Source organism: Aulostomus chinensis, chromosome 24 (genome assembly GCF_037954235.1).
Source record: "Aulostomus chinensis isolate RoL2024-O1b breed Wild chromosome 24, RoL_Achi_v1.0, whole genome shotgun sequence".
NCBI lineage: Eukaryota > Metazoa > Chordata > Actinopteri > Syngnathiformes > Aulostomidae > Aulostomus > Aulostomus chinensis.
Genome location: NC_141343.1, coordinates 15378056 through 15399883, shown reverse-complemented (window position 1 = coordinate 15399883; position 21828 = coordinate 15378056). Strand labels below are relative to the sequence as shown.

General features: G+C 42.7%; 2 protein-coding genes and 1 non-coding gene across 11 annotated transcripts; 2 read left to right on the top strand and 1 right to left on the bottom strand.

Annotated features, from left to right (window-relative positions):
- Positions 1-1825: 1825 nt before the first annotated feature.
- Positions 1826-12920, bottom strand: khnyn (KH and NYN domain containing). Of its 6 annotated transcripts, none has more exons than XM_086197470.1 (9): positions 12187-12920; positions 10891-11148; positions 9848-9982; positions 7114-8828; positions 6756-6886; positions 6077-6173; positions 4461-4568; positions 4146-4247; positions 1826-3521 (listed from the first exon to the last, which is right to left on the bottom strand). In XM_086197470.1, exons 2-9 carry the CDS (start codon positions 11119-11121, stop codon positions 3116-3118), a joined length of 2925 nt encoding a protein of 974 aa, XP_086053596.1. In that variant the 5' UTR covers positions 11122-11148; positions 12187-12920; the 3' UTR covers positions 1826-3115. The 6 variants fall into 6 exon arrangements, with proteins under 6 accessions (XP_086053596.1, XP_086053595.1, XP_086053597.1 ...); XM_086197469.1 differs by having other exon boundaries at positions 12299-12920; XM_086197471.1 differs by having other exon boundaries at positions 12686-12920.
- ripk3 (receptor-interacting serine-threonine kinase 3) lies at positions 4195-21515 on the top strand. Of its 4 annotated transcripts, none has more exons than XM_086197495.1 (14): positions 4195-4287; positions 14089-14201; positions 14941-15080; positions 15160-15328; positions 15596-15751; positions 16203-16348; positions 16501-16550; positions 17279-17443; positions 17583-17665; positions 17772-17835; positions 18604-18656; positions 19473-19521; positions 19610-19806; positions 20315-21515. In XM_086197495.1, the coding sequence occupies exons 1-14, from the start codon at positions 4257-4259 to the stop codon at positions 20534-20536; spliced, it is 1638 nt and encodes a 545-aa protein (XP_086053621.1). In that variant the 5' UTR covers positions 4195-4256; the 3' UTR covers positions 20537-21515. The 4 variants fall into 4 exon arrangements, with proteins under 4 accessions (XP_086053621.1, XP_086053619.1, XP_086053622.1 ...); XM_086197493.1 differs by lacking the exon at positions 4195-4287 and adding an exon at positions 12359-14015; XM_086197494.1 differs by lacking the exon at positions 4195-4287 and adding an exon at positions 12361-14015 and having other exon boundaries at positions 17279-17440.
- Positions 12892-12963, top strand: trnaq-cug (transfer RNA glutamine (anticodon CUG)). Its single transcript has one exon. It is a non-coding gene; the product is annotated as a tRNA-Gln (tRNA).
- Positions 21516-21828: the final 313 nt, after the last annotated feature.

Genomic DNA, 21828 nt, shown 5'->3' with positions numbered 1-21828 from the left:
ACATGATATCAGCACAAGCCACTGGAAATAACTGGTTCCCTCAACCAGGAAACAAGTTATTTCATTATCTTGGGGCCTTAAATTTACTAAATGGAGGGAACAAGTTCCATCTTGAGGCCTCAAACCTCTCTCTCTCTCTCTCTCTCTCTCCATCCATCGATGACGAGGTCTGCCTCGCTGTCTGTCCAGCTACCGATCTATGGACAGATGACCAGATATTACATGTGGCTCTCCACAAGTAGGATCCACTTTTCTAACTGAGAAAAGAAAGAACAAATTGACAATTGAAGACGTCTGCTTCTGATGACAAAAGTCAAACATCTTAAGTGCTGATCAAGTAACCAAGTTAATGTGACCGTTAACCTGGAGAATTCAGGTCCAGACGGAGGCTGTAAAAGGACCTCTGGGAGGCGAGTTTACGACCCTCGCAGGGAGGACGAGGCGCTCCGCATCCATAGCGTGTGTGCACAGCTAAATTAATCTCTGTCCTCGGTTCAAGAGGCGTTTCTGTGTCGTCCGTATTTACGTCCAATCCAAACAACTTTACTGGCGTGGAACTTGTTCTGGTACTGTTGGACGAGCAGTTTTACGGCATCAGCAAACACTCAGGCAAAGCTGCAGCTGTCCTCTGAAGGTGAGAGGCTCAGAGCCAAGCAGGGACCCGTCAAATATGGCGACAACAGGAAATCTGACCTCATGTCCTCCTTGGCAGGGGCGGCGTGGCTCAGAGGTAGAGTGGCCGTCTAGCAAGCAAAGGGTTGCTGGTTTGATCCCCAAACTTCCCCCCCCCCACGCACACACCTTTAATGGATAAGTGGTGTAGAAAATGGATGGATCCACTTTCTCTTTCATTTCATCTCCGCCTGCCCCTCCGTTATCAGATGGAGTAGAATTACTTCAAACTACTACACTGCTACTCTTTACCCTGAGAGTGAAGCAAACGAAGCTGCAGATTCTTTCGTTCCTTACAGTTCCAATAAAAATGACATCATATTTGTCTTATGATCCTTTTGGCCGATTTGCTTCCTGCAGTGGCGACTTTTTGAACAAAACATCTAATAAATATAAATTTAAACCAAGAAATACAAACTATGAAAAAACAAGTTCCTGTCAAGAGTTTCTCCCGGCGCTGGCGCGTTCTTCATGATCAACTCCGCAGCTGGAATCCATTTCAGACGTCACTGACAACGTTGCCTTTCTCACGTACACGTCAGACTGTCTGCGGATCCTAAAATAGATCCACTGAACTTACCCAACCAGTTGCTTCTGTTCTTGGTGACACGCGACTTCATCCGTCCGAGGGCGGAACCGCCACTGAAACCTTATTTCTGTTTTCTCGTAGAAAGGTGGCGCGACTTACTGTCCATACAGTTTGTCCTGGATAAACAATAAGGGTGTCACAAAAAAATAAATAAATCACAGCAGAAGAAAAAGAACTTGGTTTGAACGTGTCAGCCTTGTCGAACGGTAAATTAGTCCAGTTTTTAAAAGTTTCATAAATGGAAAACACACCAACTTCACACTCCAAAACACCAGGATGAGGCCTGTAGTTCTCTTGGTGTAGTTTGGTTTTAACAGTTCTGCTTTTCACGCCCCCCCCCCCCTTTTTTTTTCCTTCGAGTGAATGGTTCCCTTCATGGCATGAAAATATAAACTACCGCTCCTTCTCTTGTGTCACTCGTCCAGATAAAAAGAGAAAGGCGCCCTCTGGTGGCAAATGGGACAAAGTTGTGACTGCTTGAAAAATGGAGGGAAACGATTGAATCCAAACCAGTGACTTCATGCTCTACGTTTCCTGAATAAGGAAATGAAAGGTTTTTTTCACAGAATTTTACTCCATGGAAGACAAATCAGTTTCATTAACATTTCTTGAGATACTTCAATACAGAAAAAAGAAGCTTGATACATTTATTCAATACAACAATCCTCTGTAGAAAAATAGATCTGAACCACATATAATTCTTTAAAAAATAAAAAGTGACAACAGGAAAGAAAATTAAGTCCTTGTTTTTTGTGTTTGGTCTCTTGTTGAGAATAAAAAGGATCTAAAAGGCCAAGAGATTCTAAAAAACTGCCCTCACGCCTGCTTTGAATACTCCGGAAAATAGGAACCCGTCAGCAGGTGGCGCCCATTTATAAATTGTACACATTTACACAATTAGATGTTGAAATACGTAAGGTATCAAACGGAAACACTGTTCCTTTATTGCTCTTCTTATTCTAGAATGAACTTTCATGCAAAAAAAATTCAAAAACTTGTAATTATTGTTTCAAGTCTTTTTTCAAAATCTGATTTTGTTCCAGTCGACTGATGATCCTGACTGGCTGTGCAGCAGGGACTCTGGGACAGGCTCCATTATATTAGCATTAAAAATGTCCTCACCTCATTTCCTTTCTTTTGGTTAGCAGGTTCACTCGGACTTTGACATTCGGTTGGATGATGGAATGCAGGTTGATGAGGGTTTGGATTAGGGAACTGATCCCGAGGTGGATCTGAGACGTCTCCTCAGCAGAACTAAGGCCCCTGATTACCAGTTGTACAGGACAGATCAGGGCTGCAACACTGGGAGATGCTCACTGTCCAACAACTTCTATCACATGATCATAATAATTACTAGCAATAACAATAACCCTGAATGGACAGAAAGCAGAATTTTGAAAAAAAAAAAACAACAACACAATTCGTCACATTAAACGTAAAGTCCTGATATACATGAAACTTCTGTAAGCTTTTTTTTAAATACAAAAGTAAAATAAACTCGCATAAATAGGCAAATGACCAAGGTATGATAACCATCAATTTTCATACCATGAAACTGCGACATGACGACAGCTACCTATGCTTTCTGCATCGAGTTGAACTAAATTATCCATCTACTTGAGAAGTTATTACTGGAAATAAAAGGTGCAGGGGCTTGATATGCTGATATGTTATTGTAGGTGTTGCTATGTTTCAAGGACATCAATATTAAACAATAAGCCACCATCAGAAAGCGCCATCCTTCATTTGATTTCTACAGTAAAATCTGAGCTTACGCCGATGATCCAGTGCTTTTTGTTGCAGATGTAACCCTGTGAAGCCTCTCAATGAAAGAATATTCAGAATGAGCCAGAGTCAAACATAAAAATATGTATTGTCCGTGTCCACTTCCACCTTCAAAAGAAGATCCGACAACACATTAATGTCCGACTCTGCTGGGTGGGACTGCAGGACCAGCGTCACCATGTTTTCCTGACCAGGAAACACCTGACAGAGCTGCTCCTGTAGACTGGCGGTTACCTCTGGCGGTCTCCTCTCAGACCCAGAGCCTTCTGCTCCATGCTTCCTGTGCTGGAGTTCCATGAACGGCCTCATCAAACGTCCTCTCCTTTTGCTCCATCTACCTCCACCTGTTGCGTCCAAGTCACCACCCAGTGTTCGGTCACGGAAGTTCAAGACCTCAGTTTGTGAACGTGGAGATTTTGAAGAAGGGAAAACTGTGGCCACACCAGCAAAAGAGTGATTTCCAGGATCAGGAGTCCTGAGAGGAAATACAGCACGAGTCAGACAGCAGTCAGATTTGGGCCTGATCTGGGCCACATTTAGCATTTCTGGGCTTTTTGATTGAAAATTTTAGGGTTTTTTCATCTTATAAGATTAAATAAATGTTGTTTTATGGGTTTGAATAGATTATAAACATGAAATAGAAAAATGAAATCACTTTCCCCTTAACCTCCTAAACTCTAAAAGTTCTTGAGGTCAGGTTCAGCTCAAGTATAGACCCCAAAATGAATCCAGGTTCAGCTGAGCAACTAGCAGGTCTCTGTGGCAAGGTACAACCTCAGGGAATGTTCTCCCACTGCCAGTGACTCTGTTACTGTTACCACGTCTGAGTCGTTTCTGATAAAGCCAAGGAAAAATATTCAGAAAGATCATTGCAGTCGCTCCTTGACCATGACTGAATCAAGTTTGATAGAAATACTACAAAGATAAACCCAAAGGTTTGGGGCTTTTAAATTTCATTCAGTTTTATTCTGTTTTGTATGTAAGGCTTAAAAGGTCAACTTATTTATACATTTCTAGAAAAAAAAAACCTTGCTGAGATACTTTTTGACTCTCATTGAAAAAGAACCAACATGGCGTCAGTGTGTTGTAGTTGTAATACCTGTGTTCGGAGCAGAGGAAGTCATCCAGGTGAGGCCCTCCTCTCCCTAGAGGGTCATCCGGCACCATGAAGTGATCGCCCACAAAGGTGTACTGAAGAAGTCTGAGGAAGATGTTTGCATACAGGAAACGTTCATTCAGAGGTAATACAACATTTTTGAGACACTTTCACCTCTATATTTTACTTTTTTTACAGATTGTAGACCTTGAAATTGGCTAATATCCATTTCAGCGGTTGATTCAACATGATTAATAATCAACCTATACAGAGGTTATAGAGTTTGACACATTCAGATGATGTCTAATCTTTCTCTACCTCTTTTTAATGATATCCCTCCAAACGGGGGACTCATCCAAGAGGTCTCTCAAATTGTCGTTGGTTACAATCACGCCGTCTGTCTTCTGCGCCAGTTGCAGCATTAATCTGTGGAAACAATGGATTATATAAAAGAAAAGAAAGGAAAAGAATTGAGATGTCAAAGCATTGAACTCCCCATTTCCTCAAAGATTTGTCTTGTGTTTTTAACTCTGTATGATTCACAGTTTTAGCACCTATGTGTCAGGAAACACACAACAGAGATACAAGCTAGTATGCTAGCTAACTTTTTACCCGTTAGCTTGTTTGTGCTTACACTCTTCATTCCTCTGTATGATATGCAGTTTCTCATGTGTAAGGAAACGCCACCAGATTAACAAAGTGGCTAATTATGTCTGTTGTAATTATGTCTGACAGAGATTAGCTACCTTGTTGCCCGTTAGCTTGTTTGTGCTAGCACACGTTTCACTCTTGGCAAATGTTAAAGGGGCAAATACTAGACTAAAAAATGAACAGAGGTGGTCCATTTACCCCTTAAATGTACTCCCATGGCCCGAATGACTGACAATCTTCACACGTTTACCGTTTGCCTTCTCTTTTCTCATCAACAGATCAAACAAAACTGTTGTGAGTGACTTGTATGTCTGTTTGATAATGACACTTAAGTCATTTTAAATGTTAATCATTCTGTGCCTATTACTTTCATGGCGATATACAGGTTTAAAGCATTATAAAAGTCAAATCAAAGCAATTTTTTAAAAAACCACTTTTAAGGTATCTAAACTTAAACTTCCGGAACTTGCAGGGCAGCCAAGTGATGGGGCTCATGTGAGTTACACTTCTTAAGCTCCTGATAACACCGTGACACCTCCTCAGCTGACATTACAATCCGAATAATTCATGCTGTGTCCTCATCTTCCTGGGTAATGGAAGCCCACGCTGCTCTGTTCTCACCAACCTTATCCTGAAATTGTTTACATTAATACTGTAATTTATTAAATCCAGATGAGCTGATATGTAGGTAGCCAATGTTGTGTTTCACTTTTTTCAGCCTCCAACAGTACCCAGGGTCATTCGGGTCATTTAAAGGCTCACTTCTCTCAGAGAAACATTCTTATAACCAAAGTATATACGAAAATCCTTCCATGTGAATAACAAGATTTAAAACATCTCTAGCTAAACCCTGTTATGTGTTCTGCTGCCTCAGTACTCTTCAGAGACTTTTATGATACTACTACAGAGAACAAATCAACATATAATATCCAGGAATACAACCCAAATGTGCAGAAATGTCCCTGCATTTCTCCACCGACTCAAGCCAGATACCAGGTGTCACCTCGTCTTGTTACATGGCAACAGGTTACTAGTTAACAGCTCTGTAGGTAAAAAGGTAGGCAGTGGGCAGGAGTGGGGATTGCAAACACCAACGTGTGTTTTTCCGGGCGGATCAAAGGTTCAGTATTTAGCAATTTGGCTGACATGAAGTTGAAAAGACAGGCAAACATGCACTGGGCCAGTTTATCTGATCTCTACATCACCTGGTGGGAAAGTAGAGTCATAGTAGCAACCACTGTACGATGTTGTAGGTGGCAGCAACGATGAAAGGGTCAGCCTACCTGTCGTCATACGAGCTGATCCTCTTCCCTTGGACTTCTCTGGAGGGGGTGTAGGAGAGCAGGCCCACCTTCTGCAGCTCAGTCAGGTAGTGCTGTTCTGTAACAAACAACGCTGTGCTTGGACCGCACCAACAGGAAAACACAACCACCACTCACACACAGACTTTTTAGTGTGTGCTGTTAAGGAATTTTATCTGATATCCTCTGTTTGAACTTTCTTGTGCCTCAGCTTCATAATTTATCAGCAAGGTTAAAAGCTGGTCTGATCCCAGGGCCTTGATCTGCCATTTGTTATAAGAACACTTACTGATAGTAAAGCTGACACGCCACCGTTGTCCAGATGTGTCGCTGTGTTTAGTCTAAGTGAAAGTCACATTGTGCCGGATGTTCCAATGAGGTTTAACTGAGAGTGCCCAACATTACTAGTAGACTGTTTATGAGGAGTTGGACTCAGATATTCTGGGGGACCGGACTCAACCTCATCTCACAGAGAACCTAGTACCTCTGTAGTGGACATGTCCAGTAAAGTGTCCACAGTAAGTCATCTCTGAGTCTCCAACCTGTTTCTTGTGTCCGATGAATTCCATCATCACACAAAATTCCTCCACATTTACAAAGGTCACAATGAGAATACATTTAAATTCCACGATACTTTTATATGAGGGACAAGAGGTGCTACCTTTGGTCTTGTGGTCATTCTTTTGTCTCCACTGTGGCAAGAGGACACTGATGTTCGTATGACCTCTGTCCCAGAAATGCTGAACAGCCAGAGCGATTCCCCGACATGAGAAGAAATGGCCCAACCCATGACTAGAGAGAGCATGATTACTACACTTTTAGACCCAAATCCAACTCAGGAAGTCAACATAATTTACTTTGTATAATCACAGCATAAAGCACAGCACTTAATGTCTCTGTATCACAACCTAATTGTATCCGTGGGATACTCTTGACACCCTCTATGAGAAACTCCCCAACTGTGAAGCATTAACATCTCTAACCAATAAGCAAAGACCACTAATTAAACCAGCTCCCACCTCATGGCCACGTTGCTCCCGTCAATGATGATTTTCCTCAACTTCGGGTTTCCAGGCTTGCTTGTTAGCTGAAGGTCAAAGGGCATCTGCAGGCCTTCTAGGAAACGCTGCTCTCCTGTCACCACCACTGAAGAAGATGGCATGAAACCCCGTCGTTCTCTGGCTCTTGTGGGAGATGTGTTGCTCTTCTTAGCTTGAGAAGCTTGGAATACTGGCTTTGTGGAATTGAAAGGTTTTGGGAATTCAGTCTGAGGTGGATGATGATGTTTTGAGGAGGGCGGATATTGTTTGTCGGAGTGCAAATTGGTGAATGGATGGTCTTGGGATGAGGAATAAGCTGACATGGGTGGCCCTTTGATTTCAGAAAGGGTGGTTTGATGATGAATTTGTGGTTTTGAAGGTAGTAAGAGGTGTTGACTTGCAGAAGAACAGGAGAACCCTTCGATGCCCAGAAACAAATCTGGTGCAGCAACAGGTTCCATGAGGTTTGGTACTTCTATGTCACTACTTCCTGCCTGTATGGAATGCTGAGCTGGGACCTTTGTTATTTTTCTTGCTTCATCCTCAGCTGGTCCTGCTTTCACCAACACAACGTCATCCATCTCTCCTGGTACCGCTCCAGATGACTCCATCTTGCTGCTGTCGTCCCTCTGCAGCTCCAGAAGGAGCTGGTGAGTGGATCGATCAGGCAACATGCTGTAAACTGTTGCTACTTTCTGTTCCTTGTATCCACAGCTGACTGCAGCTTTCTTCAGTACTCCAAGAACAAAGTCATCATCCTGCGCTTCCCTTGTTTCCTCTGCACTACCTTCCCATCTTCCTGCTGCTCTATCCCTATGTACCTCATGAGCTTCTTGAATCTCTCTATTAATAGTCATCCCCTTAACCCCTGCCATTGCTGTTGTTTCTTCTTCCTCTCTATGCTCGGACTCACAAGGCCGGTTCCTCTCACTCAGATTCAGAGCCTGGATTGTCTGGTCTACACCAAGCCTGTCCAATTCCCTCTGCTTTCTGTCACAGCAATCCTGCTCTTGTTGAACCAAGTCCAGAATCTGTGAGGCCTCTTTTGGTCCTGTTTGTGCAAGAACTCGCTTGACAACATCCTCTGTGTACCCCATAGCTGTGAAGAATTTCAACAACAGCCAAAACTCTTTGTTTCCCACTGGAAGATGCTGCATCTGGTCGTCCTCACCTAGAGTTCCCCCCTGTTCTGGCAGGTCTTCTTCTCCTATCTCTTGTGGAGATTTCATCTGCCTCTCAGGACCATCTTTCATCTCTCGGGTTCCTGGAAGGAACTCTGTAGCACATGAACCTGCCGTTATTTCACTAACCCACTGATCAGCAATGCTGGAATGCCCAAGGGGTGCATGTATAAAGGTGTTGGGTTTGACCCATCCATCTCCTACATCCTCACGTAAACCAGCTGTCATTTCTGGCTTTGGGTGTGATCCAAGTCCTGATTCCCTCACCAAATCCAGCAGAACTTCCTTCACAGACCCTGGCAGCACCAAAAGATCCAGAATATGCCTGTCCTCCCATTTCTCCACAAGGGTCTTGAAGGCCCGGCGTGAACCCAGAGTTTCAACAGAGCCTCTGTCATCAGTCTCAGAAGATCTGGTGCCCTTGTATCTCTCCACCAGGTCTGTAATAAGGGAATAGGCTCGCACCACTGGCTCCGCAAGACCTGATATAAGCAGGTAACCAGGAGAGCCAACCTAGATAGAGGAGGAAGAATATCATTTTAATCTTGAATCAGGCAAAATTACTATTTTAGATGAAAAATATTAGTTGGGCCTTCCTCAAATCAGGCTATGCACACTAACATGAGACAGAGTTTAAGGAGCATGTCTTGAAAAAACTTAGGTGTGTTTGCTAAATATCTATGATTTTATCGACGTCCAGTTCACTCCCAGAATTAGCATGGCTTGGGAACAGATGGAGCTCAGACCCACAGACCCCCCAGCAGCTGACTGCTAGTTAGCTTAGTGCAGCAATGAATAGTAGTGGGTAAGCTAACACTGGACTCAAGCTCCCTCAGTCAGGCACGCACGAGAAGGATAACTATCCTCTTGTTGAATACACTGGCGAGGACCAAAATGTAGCCCCAAAAGTTGTCACGTTCCTTTATAGCAATACGTAATGTAAATATTACGGTACGAAAGTAGTGAAAGCACTTCTGGAAGATTAACTAAATAATAATGCGCAAACTTAAGGAGAATGAAAAAGAAACTTGACAAAGCACAAACAAGTTTCAATCTGAGTTTTATCATGTGGAAACCTATGACAGCATCACATGAAGTGGAACTTTGTATTTAAAGCTAAAGATGTAATAATGGTATTGACTAAGATTGTAATTTCCGATAAGAATAAGAATGCAATCCCAGGATTTAGTCAAGAATTTTTACTACATCATCAGCCAAAAATAGCACCATAAAACACAGATCTGCTTGTGCTGAGTGGGGATTTGCACAATGTCGGACATGAGTGATAAATCCTTCAAGTATTGCAAAAAAAAAAAAAAAAGAATACAAAAAAATAGGTGACGGGTCAGGGATTCTTATATTGGCCAGCTGCACAATTTATATATTTGCGCAACTTTTACTTTAATTCAGTCACTACAGACAAATTTGTTTGACGTTTAAAAAATTTTGAATGGGTGACATCTGTTTCGTACTCAGGTTTCTCCTAGCATGTCGTACTTGTAGTCCACACAAAGACTACATCCACCACTCACCATTATATACGCTGAGGTGCTTTTCATCAGGCAGTCCATGAACAACCCCTTGGCACCACAGAAGACACAGTGAAGCACCACAGGATACGACACCTCCTTCTGCTCTTCCTGGATTGCTATTCCTTTGATAAATAGCTAAAATAAGCACAAATAGTGACTGGCAAGCCTCATATTATTTCTTTAGTAGTAGAATCACCGCAGAAGGGAACTGATTTTCTTTTAATTTAGTTGTACTGGAGTCCTGCGCAGTTTAACCTCTACAAAAACTAATTTCTGAGCCTGTTTAATAATGTTGTAATGTTATAGTGTTAGCATATGCATTAGCTTGGTGGCTAAAGAGGCTACGATGCCCCTGAAAGGCACCCAAAAGGTAGAGTTACCCTGAATAGAAACAGAAATACTATATTACAGTTGTGTATTTCCATGATATGTACCTGCCAAAGTGACCTCGATCTTAAGTGATTTTTTTTTTAGTTCATCCTCAAGCTCCAATGAGCGTTTGTGCCAACTTTCAAGAAATACCCCCAAGCTGGACCTGATATGTGACATAAATAAGAACGGGCCTGAAACTTTGACCACCAAATCTTTTTAAGTTCATCATCAAATCCCAGCGGAATTTTGTACCAAATTTAAGGAAATTCCGTCAAAATGTTCCTTACACGACACATTAACGAGTATGAGCAGTTATTGCAAACATGGCAGCAGTGACTTTCAATCATCGAGCACCAAAATGCCATCAGTTCAACCGCGGGTCCCCGTGGACATTTGTCTGTCAGCGAGACTGGGATGGATGGACAGACAACCTGAAAACAAAATGCCTCCGGCCCAAAACTGCTGCCAGCGCAGAGGAAAAGTGATGGATTTGTCTGTGTTTGAATATTAAAGATCATTAAAATCATTTAAGTCCACCAGTGTTTATGAAACGTTACCGTACCTTTAAGAACAAATAGACAAGTCGAAATTTCTGCAGTTATCTTGCTCAAACACTCTGGCAAAAACTGTTGACTTTTCATGAACTAGCAAACAAGGAAACGTGGACTCACTTTGGCAGCTTGAACATTTGTCCTCTGCCCACGTAGGTTCAGCCATATCTGACCGTTGTTCCCATTGGGAAGGTCATCCGTGCCAATCCCGAACGCCACGTCGAATATCCTCTCCACAGTGTCATGCAGGGAGGTCAGGGATGGCCGCAGCTTCCCAGCACACGCAAACTCATCCTCCACCTCTGGTTGTCCTCCACTACTTCCACCTCCATCACTTCTGTCACCATCCATCCCTCGCTTTTATATCAGTCAAACATACTGCAAAAAAACCAAAACAACACGAAAATGGAAAATGACACAGTCATTAAAAACACGCTTGGCTCTGGATGATATATATATATATATATATATATATATATATATATATATATATATATACTGTATATACACTACATAAGAACATGTTAAATTTCTAAAAGCTTTGTTTTAAAAATCCATACATCAAGTCAGATCCGAATTTGTATTTTCAGACTTTGTCAATACCCGTCTTTAAGTACTACACAGAAAATTACCCAAAACCTACTTATATAATGGACAAATGTGTATTCATGATAATAATATTGCTCATTTTTGTTGGGGGCATGTGTCATTTTCAGCATTCAGAACTTTTACTATCATTATATCCACTTTTTCAGCACAACACCCCTTTTCCAATATGAGTAAACTACTGAGATTAAGAGTCAGATCATATGATCCATGACATGCCATCGATATCCGCAAATATCGGCCATTTGCTTTCAAAAAAATCAGCAATGACTGGGCCGATATTGAGTTGATTGGCTCGAGTCTCTCTGTCGCTTGTATGTTTTTGGAACAAAACGTGAACATCAAATTCTTTGAGATCACAACTCTCAAAATACTGTCGGAAAATGCTGTCAGATTGGGAATCGGCCGTCAGTGGAGAAGTTTTAAAATGTCAAAACTGGTATTAATTAAATACTGCTATATTAACTTGTTGTCCTTTTGAAGTTTATGTGAGTTTTTAGTAAATTTTATGAAATTCTTTTCAGGCAGACAATATCAACTCACACAAATGGCTTGTAAAATATCGGCATATCGGGAATCGGGTTGAAAAACCAACAAACTCAAACTCCACTATCGGGCCTCCGTACCTTTGCAAGTTTATGACATCACATTTCTTACAAGGTGCTAAAAAGTGCATGACTGATGTTCTGGAGTTGTTCACCATCCACAAGTTTCAACAACAGCAGTTTCAAATGCCTTTTTGCCTCTAAAATCAAGAAGCGTGGCCTGTCAGAATATTTCTGAGTATGAACCCCTCTTGTTTTGATTTACCCTCAACAATCCACGTCTGCGGCCATAAACTCCATAATATCAGTAGATACAAGAATCCACTTTTACGATTTTTAATCCGCAGTTTATAATCTTAGTCTTGTTTTTTTCTTACGTGACGTCGGTCGCTAAGAGTCTTTCCAAGTTTCGTTTCCAGCCGCAGCAGCTCGCGACCGTCGCTCAGTCTTCAACAACAACAACAACAACAACAACAACGACGACGACGACGACGACGGTATCGGTGCAAAGTTCAAACCCGCGCGAGTCGAGAGGCTACGGGAGGACCTGGCGGTTCTCCGGAGCGGCGCTGGAGCTCAGCGGGCGTCGGTGCTGGCAGGCGGATGAGGAAGCTGCCGCACCGGCCAGCGAGCAGCGGCAAAACCGAAACTAAAGCGACAAAAGCAGAGGTGCGGGGCGGGCACTTGGCGGCTCGGTAAGATGTCGCATTCACGTCAGAATTCTCACTCTGGAAGTGGAACTAAACGTTGACAAATTAAACTACCGTATTTTTTTAAAGAAGAAGAAGAAACGAGGTTACGAGGAGGTTTGTTTCTGAGGGTTGACTCCTGCCGAGGTAGAGATGAGGGGAATTCCTCTGACGTCACGAGCGGGGTATTTCTCTCCTTTCATTTCAAACCCAGTGACTTAGTCGGGGAGATGGGGGCTGTGTGGGTGATGTGACCCACACGTCATTCAGTCCCCGCAGCAGGTTCCATGGTGTAATGGTTAGCACTCTGGACTCTGAATCCAGCGATCCGAGTTCAAATCTCGGTGGGACCTTCCTTTGGCAACTTCATGTCAACCAACTCTGATGACATACTTGTTTATGATTGGACAGTGTGAAAGTGGGTGTGGCTTACCCAGACCTCCTGCGCTCCGACAGCAACTCCTATGAACTAAGACTTGTTCATGACTAGACCCTTTGTGCTTCTGGTCACAGTTGGCCAATTCACGCTGGATGTAGTAAAATCTCTTCATAATACGAATGTATTCATGAAACTACTTTGTATTTCATGTTATGGTCGTAATTGAAGTGCATAAACAAGAACATCTTTGAAAATAAAACGGGGAAAACTCATTCTGAGTTCTTCCTCTTCGTATGGCTTCCATGGGTACGTGGTCAGGGTGGTTGAGCCGTCTGAGGCGCTGTCTGCAGGTCGCAGTCTCCCCTGGGGGTTGTGGGTTTGAGTCCCACTTCTGACAAGAGGGGATTTACATATTAACACGATGCCTGTAAATGAACAGGGAAATGAGTGTCACTTCTCATATCTGAGGCCAAACTCCACCACTGTGATTACTGCCACCTGGTGGAGCTGACATAACGACGTGCAATCAGACAAAGAAACAATATGGCGTAGATTTACAATGAGAGGGGATGAAGATTGGGATGTGAGGGGTTAACATAGAAAAATAATGAAAGTTCAACTGATTAAATTGAGAGTGAAGGCTTCAATATTATATTTTGCTCCAAAAAAATTAAGTAAAACTGAACTTGAACTCCGTCAAATGAGTTAGAATGAGACTGAATGTAACATTTGCAGGTGGAGTGTCAGTCCCATTCAGTAGACAGACAGCACATTTTCCAGTGACATCATTACAATTTCTGCTACTCTTCCTGGAAACACCTCGGTCTCAAGGTAACCATAAAACAACGCCCCACTGCTATGAACTGTGGGTAATTCTCTCGGATGAAGTCTGTAGAGGTACAGGAAGGGCAAAGTGCGACTCATCTACAGGAGAGTTCTTATGGGTACGAGGGTGGAAATGCGCCCAATAAAGTCTTTATTCATCTTTAATGAAGCATGAAAATGCACGTCTGCCAGCACTTGGAGGTGAGAAGCAGAAGTAGCAGCCAGATTTGTGGGATGGCTCTGGGCTAAATTCTTTCACTTCTGCTTTCGTTAGTTTGGATGGACCAAGCCCTTTCTACCGTGACATCACCCGCCCAGCCGATTTTCCCCTTCATTCACCCTCACCGCTCGGGCAGAATGATGCAGAAGAAGAGCGAAGGCCAACGTGTGAGTGATTTCCCCTCCTTTTTGATCAACCACTTCAATGTATTTTAGTCTCTGAGGCCATTTGAAGAGGATGTTATGGTTCTTGGCGGTTGTTGTTGGTTGGTAGCTGCTGATTAGATTCACCTTTGATTCATACTTCCACGTGCAACTTGTAGAGTAACCGCTCCCGTACAGCAGATGTTTGGTCGGAATAAGGGGAAGCTCTCTATTATCCAATAACTGAGTTAAACCAACACCTTAAGTGTATTTGCGACTCGACTGGTGTACTATCAGTGTATACTTGTTCCGATTTACCCCCCTCCCTGTCTCTCGCATGCATTCTGATGAACCAAAATGTGGTTTCCTGTTGTGACTGAAGGTGTATCAGTGCCCCTGCAACATGAAACCAATGTACCTTTAAAAATGGACATACAGCTGCACTTAAAAGACCTCAATCAAAGTAGTTTTTCATTGTTTCCTTTCAAACAAATTGCTTGTATAATTTAAGGACCAATAAAGTACATACGTGTTCCAAAAATGACAATATTGATAAAAACAAGAAGTCGATGGTGAATTATTTACTCATGCATACAAATGTTTTCCATAGCTCAGTCGACGTGTGTCTGTGTTTGTGGGTTCTGGAGTACTGTGAGTTTGTACCGTACAGTCTCCAGAAGAAACCTCGTGAAACGCTGCGTCTGTTGAAATCATCTCGTACCAGCTACTACGCTTTCAGATGAAGTAATTTCAACTCTCTCAGTCCAGCCCTCCTGTGATGGAAGAGTCCAGTCTGGACGACTGGGAGAGCATTGGCGCCGGAGGATTTGGAAAAATATACAAGGCCAGACATTGTCAGCTGTGCTGCGACGTGGCCATTAAACTGCTTTACGATGACGACGGGTGAGTCGCTGGATATCGAGAATTCCTGCACAATAGGAGTACATCGTCACTCATTCACAGTGCAAATAAACTGTTTCAGGGACGGCGCATCTCTGCTGCGTGAAGTTGGCATGATGCGTCAAGCAGTCAGCCCATTCGTTGTCCAGGTCTGGGGGGTCTTCAAGGGCCGACCGCCCTTCCCTGACTCGTCGATACAGCTCGGCCTGGTCATGGAGTTCATGGAGAGGGGATCACTGGCCTCCCTGCAGGTACTTTATTTGTTCGTTATTGTTTTAAAGTCACACATATTTACAGTGGGCAACTGCAACAACCAAACATGGCATCCGGTGCCTTGTTGGACTTTTGCCTTGCTTCTCTGCTTGTTTGGAACAACCTCACCATGGGTTGAGGTTTAAGTCGTTTATCGGCTGTCTTTACTTTTGTGTATTTTTTTTAACTTTTTTTTTTTTTTTAATTTTCCGGCTTCATGCTAACCTTTGGCTTCAACTATGGGGCTGATCTTTAATTCTGAACAGAAAGCCTTGAATGGAGCCCTGCCTTGGCCGCTGGTCATCAGATTGGCTTACCAAGTGGCGATGGGGATAAACTTCCTGCACTGTCTGTCCCCTCCCCTCCTCCACTTGGATCTGACGCCCAACAATGTGCTGCTGGACTCAGCTCTCAATGCAAAGGTTGGTCCCAGGCTTTATAGGACCTCATGCGGGGGACTGACTTCCCTTTTAGTTTGAAACAACACTGAGTGGAGGTCAGCTAAAAATACCCCCATGTAGTTTCCCCTATGGGCCGTTGGCAGGATGTATCACAACCTATCAGAGGAAAACTTATATCAAAAGGAAAGCTATCCTAATCTTTACAACATAAATACATGATTGCTGCTTTTGGATTAATGTCTAGAAGTACATTTTGACTGTTCCAGTACCTGCTGGGTTGTAAACACGATCTTGTAACCTTTATGATGGTTGAACAGCAGCTCCTTCTGAAAATGAAAAGCCTGATGAGATGAATGTCGCATCATTGCGTGGTGATCATCCTGAGCCGGCTGCCGCACAAGGTTGAGAGAATATGTCCAACTTTCAGCAAATCTCTGCCTCAGCTAACCCAAACACCTTCATCCATCTCCAGCTTGCAGATTTCGGTCTTGCCAGGAATTTTTACTCCAAGTCACAGTATTCAAAGAAGGAAGAGGATGAAAAGGGAGTTATCAGCTACATGCCTCCTGAGGCATTTAGCTTGTCGTATCACCCTACTAGCTCCTTCGATATCTACAGGTACCGATTCGTTTACAACAGCCCTACCAAGTCACCATCACCTTAGGACATTCTATACTTTACATGAATGTTTTTGGGTTAAAAAAACACAATAAAATAGTTTTAGAATTAGATTTAATTATAATGCAATGTTCTTCTCGGTCGCCTTTCAGCTACAGTATGCTGCTGTGGTCCATCATCACAGGGAAACCCCCATATCAAAGTAAGTGACAGTTGTTTTTAGACCCCGCAGTCAAAGCTTTACTTTCATTCCATTATTGCTCCTAACATTTTCGACCTTCCCCTCTTTTCTTCTGCTTCTACTTCTGGAGGGCTCCAACAAGTATGTGCATTAGTTGTGTGTCTGTATTGCTTATTTGCAAGATTACTTATAAACTACGAGGGTGATTTTCCCAATCCGAGGGTGAAGCTCAGATCACCGAGGAACCTGCGCAGTTGTGAGGGCGGGTGACAGAATGGGCCAAGGAAGAACCCAATCAATTGTGGGGCAGATCCCTTTTGAAAACTATAGTCAGAGAACACGTTTTTACAAAAAAATTGACAGCGTATTAGCTATTTATTTATATAACAATGCAAAAAATTGGCATTCATTCAAGGTTGAGACCCTACGTCCTATATGAGGTCATATGGGGCGTACATATGTATTTTTTCGATTAAGATCTTCAAAGTACCCAACATTGCCACCCTTCTGAAGGAGGTTTGGCCAAACAATCTCAGTCTTTTACCCATAGGCTAGCCCCAACCCATAGTCCAGGACTACAGTTAATTTAGAGCTTTAGCTTTGACCCATGAGCTGCTCTCTGTACAGGCATGCCCTCAATTGGCTCACACATTTAATTCATGTGTTTCTGGCTTCATTTTCAACAGGACATACTAGGGTTCAGGTCCAGGGCCAGTCTCACCCCCTTCTAAATCCTTGCTCTGTTGTAGATCCACTAACAAGCCTGGTGAAGTTTCGTATCCCGAGGGGAGATAGACCATCACTGGACTTGCTAAATGGACTTTCTGAGGATCGGAAAGGGCTGGAAGAACTAGTGGAGCTCATGAAGAGCTGCTGGTCAGGGGAACCCACAGAAAGGCCCTCCGCTAAAGGTGGTAAATCCACCAAAGTTTCATGAATATTGCATGGAACAGCAGTCAGAACCCTGGTGATCCCGGCACTAACTCATGAAAACATGAGGTTGAAATTTTTATTTCTGCAATTCATGAATTGACTTTCATCTTTTTTTAACAGAATGTACAATCGAGACAGAAAAACTGTATAAAAATCACAAAGATGCAATACTCGACACAGTTCATGACCTGCTGAAAACGCTGGTGAGCTTCCCATCATGTTGACATGCTGTCAAATGCTGATGTGACACCGCCAATGAGCTTTATTTTTTTCCACTGGCAGACTTGCTTCTTCTCTTCCTCTTTTCAGGACCAAAAAGGGGAAGACCCGTTGACAGAGCAAGTTCAAAGAGTTCATATTTCTCAGATTTCTGGTGAGTTTTGAGATTAAATCCCATTAAATATCAAAATTTTGATAGATTAAGTTGGACATTTTGGAAAATATGCTTCGTTGCCTTCTTTTAGAGAGATGAGAAAATCAACACCCAACTTGTTTTGTTTTCACATATGCAGTCACTTAGCATAGCTTAGCATAAAGCTGCTAGCTCTGTCTGAAAGTCACAAAATCAATTTCCCTTAATCATGAACAAGTTTAGTTACAGTGGATTATTGCAGAAAATGAACTCCAAGGCTAACAAATGTTTGTGTCTTACACATTTTATTTAACAAGATTATCCCCACTAATGAACACCACTTTTATGGTTTTCACACATTAGCAACCAGCTAGGTTTTACCACACACATCAACAACTTAGACATTACCAAATGCAGGAAATTCTGATGTATTTTATGCTGTAGAACAAAACATCGTCAATTTGTGTTAAACACAGATGTCGTTTAGACATTTAACCAAAAAGATCCATTGACTTGGAGATGAGGGAACCGAACGTTCAGTTATGCTAACTTATTTATTCTACAGCATACGAAGCTAAGCTAACATGGCAGCTTCTTTTAGAAAGGTAAAAGTGTTTGTACAACTCAGTAAGACATCAAATTCATTTGCATTTTTGCACGATGCGCTGCTTTTAACGGCTGCATCTCAACGTTTTCTGTCAGTTCATTAGAGTTGAGATTGTTTGATTCCATTCACTTGAGACACTTTCATCACACCAGTTTTCACATGTTTGATCTTTTTCCTTGCAGGTGGAGCTCAGGCTGCGAAGACTTATGATGCTCTGACCAGGAGGCCGGTTCAGGTGGGATTAAATGAATGAATGACTAAATGCATGCATCGACTCACCGTAGGTTTAAAGAAATAGCAGTGTTTTTGCGTGGTTATGGTTTTTGCTGTCGAGAGGAAATACTACTTCCTGCTTCGCTTCCTGCTGCCCCAGCAGAATCTCCTCTTAAAAGGGTCGCTCACAATGAATATGTCGAAGATTGTTTTGTCGATTTAGGAGAAACTCGTAAATTCCTCACCTAAGAATATTTGTGCAAAAGTTTGGTCATGTTTTTTAATCTTTCATGTAAATTAGAGCATGAAAACCATGACAGTTTTCTCTTGAGTTAAAAGTGAGCCTGCTTCACTGGAATTAAGTCTTTGCTTTTCTCTTCATATCATGATGACACCATTCCCACGAGTAAAACCAGACAAAGCTCTTGAGCTTTCAAGGTTCTGGTTAGCAATTTCAAGGCTCCTGTTTCTAAATATCGTCCATAAAAACATCTCATAATGCTCAAGCTTTTTTTCACAGCAAATGTCGCACACAACCACAGTTCTAGGACTGAGAACCGTTACACTTTTGAAATGCTTTCGCTAGCACTCCACTGTTAGCATTCATTGCAACCCTAACCCTAACCCATTGCAGCTAAGCTAACTCTGGTAGAGGGTCTATTTTCTCGTCTGGCCTTAAAAGTGATGGACAGTGGGTGTATTTCTTAAAAACCTTGTGTTTTCCCCGAAGTGGAATCATCCAAGCAAGAATGAAAATTCTCCGACACACAGTGGTTTAGCAACCTGCTAACCAATGAGCTACCTAACCCGTAAACATCACTTCTCTCTTTTTTTGCAGGAAGTGGCGGACGATTTGACACCAAATCAGAGAGGGAAAGCAAAAGACGGTAAGCAGGAACTTGGTGCTGGAGGGAGGTTTTGTTTTTTTGTTTTTTTCAAACCAAACAAATCAAACTTTCAAATCTTTCTTTTCAGATCCGCCAACACCTCAGCATGCAAGTCTGTGTGTTGGTGATGCAGGCTGGTCCTCTACAGGCTCTAAAATGAAAGCCTCCTCTGTTTGCCCGATTATTGCACCGTCTCGGTTTCCTCCCACCAGGGGGTCAGCTCAACACAGCAGAACAGCAAATACTCCCTTGGATCGAAGGCAAAGTGATCCTGCTGAGTATCAGGTGGTTTTTTCATGAAAAGTTGAGATATAGTAAAGTGATTTTTTTCTTTTTTTAAATCCTACAATTAAAAAAATAAATAAATATGGAATGCACTTCCATGCAAGTCGTGTTGGTAAAAGCCTGTGACAACAAGAGAGAGACCCTTCTCTTGGGCACTGAGACCCACGCTACTTGGCTTAGCGCAATGAATGATAGCGGTTGGGAAGTGTTAGCATACATCTGTCAAAATTTGATACCTAGATAAGGTTCAGGGTTTTTACAAGTCAGCCATGATTAATAGCTCGTCTAGTCGCGATCAAAAATTCTGGCTTTTGACAAGCTGTGCTAAATCGCTGCTCCGCGTCAGGAAAGTAGTTCCGGCTATGTATCCTGTAATTCTTGAACTGTCTCATAACATAACCCTCATTTATTAGTGCAAGGATGGTTTTGGAGAGCATTTTCTTGTTGAGGAAGAAAATCTTTGTCAATTAAAAGTGAGTAACTATTGCAATGTTTTATACAACGTCAGGTCTCCAGCCCCCACACCCCCACCTACCATCCTCCCCCTGCCCAGCCACCTCAGCACCCCGCTGGGGGATTCTCCATCCACTTGAGCAGCGCAGTTGGAATTCAGGTCGGCAACAACAACCACATGCATATAGGAGACAGGAGACGGCACCCAACAGCCCCGCCACACTTGAGCCTGTCAAATTCAGGAAGTCGGAAGAAAAAGACAGGAGGAGCTGACTGACTTTCAGCTCTTCTTTGTATTTGAAGTTCTCCAGGTATGGTCTTGTTCAACAGGAAGTTCATGTTTTAAGAGAGGAACTGCCAGTCAAAGTTGTTTTTTGAACTTCAAACCTGGACATGATCTGTTTTCACCTGAAGGCAGTTTGTTGAAAATGTGCTTCAGAATGTTTTAAAATGATTTTCTTTGTTTTAGCAAAGCCCCCTCTTTTATTTTTTTGTCAACAGTGTAAATATGAGCTCAGTCTGCAATGTCCGCCGTATTTTCCAATGCATTGACAAAAAAAAAAGTTCAATATGTTTGAATTTGAGCAGCACGATGGAGCAGCGGTCAGCACTGTGGCCCCCAGCAAGAAGGTTGTGGGTGGAGCCCCGGCTGGAGCACGGGGTCTTTCTGGGTGAGTCTCCGTGTTCTCCCTGTTCCTGCTGGGTTCTCTCTGGTACTCCAGCTTCCTCCACAGTCCAAAGACATCAAGAGGGACCAGGTTAATCCAGACTCTAAATTGACCGTAGGCGTGGCTGGGAGAGCCAATGGTTGTCTGTCTCTATGTGTTGGCCCTGCCATGGACTGGTGACCTGTCCAGGGTGAACCCCGCCTCTCACCTGGAGGCTGCAGGGATAGGCTCCACCCCCCACTACCCTTCACAGGAGGAGAGGGGGAACATGGAGGGATGGATGTTAGAATTTGTTTTCTATGTTCCAAATCTCATTTGTACCTGATGTTGTTGTGCTGCTGTGAATTATTGGTGTCATGGGTTCTTCAGCAAAAGTGCCAGGTAGCTTCAGTGAAGTGTTTTTGAATGCAATTTGAAAAGAAAAAAGCTCGTTTTAAGGAATACATTGTTGTATGTAGTTAAAAATAAGAATTCCTTCATCTGTCTGTTCAACAATATCATGTTTTATCTCAAACATAATTATTGTTTGCAGCTGTAGAACATTAGACGATTAAAAAGTATGGAAAGATTTTCTTTTTGTCTTCATCATTAGAAATGCAACAGGGATAAATGACATGAACATATTTTAATCCTTTAAAAAATAAATAATTTTTGTGATAAAACTCTGACTTTAAACAGTTTGGATAGTTTTAAGCGTGGCGACCGAAGTGTCGCTGGTTCGAGCCCCACTTCCCCCGGTGACTGTGTCCAAGTGTCCTTGAGCAAGATACTGAAGGACTGGTGACCCTGTCCAGGGTGAACCTCTCGCCCAATGTCAGCTGGGATAGGCTCCACCCCCCCATGACCCTTCATGGATAAATGGTATAGAAAATGGGTGGACAGATGGGTGGATGGATGGATG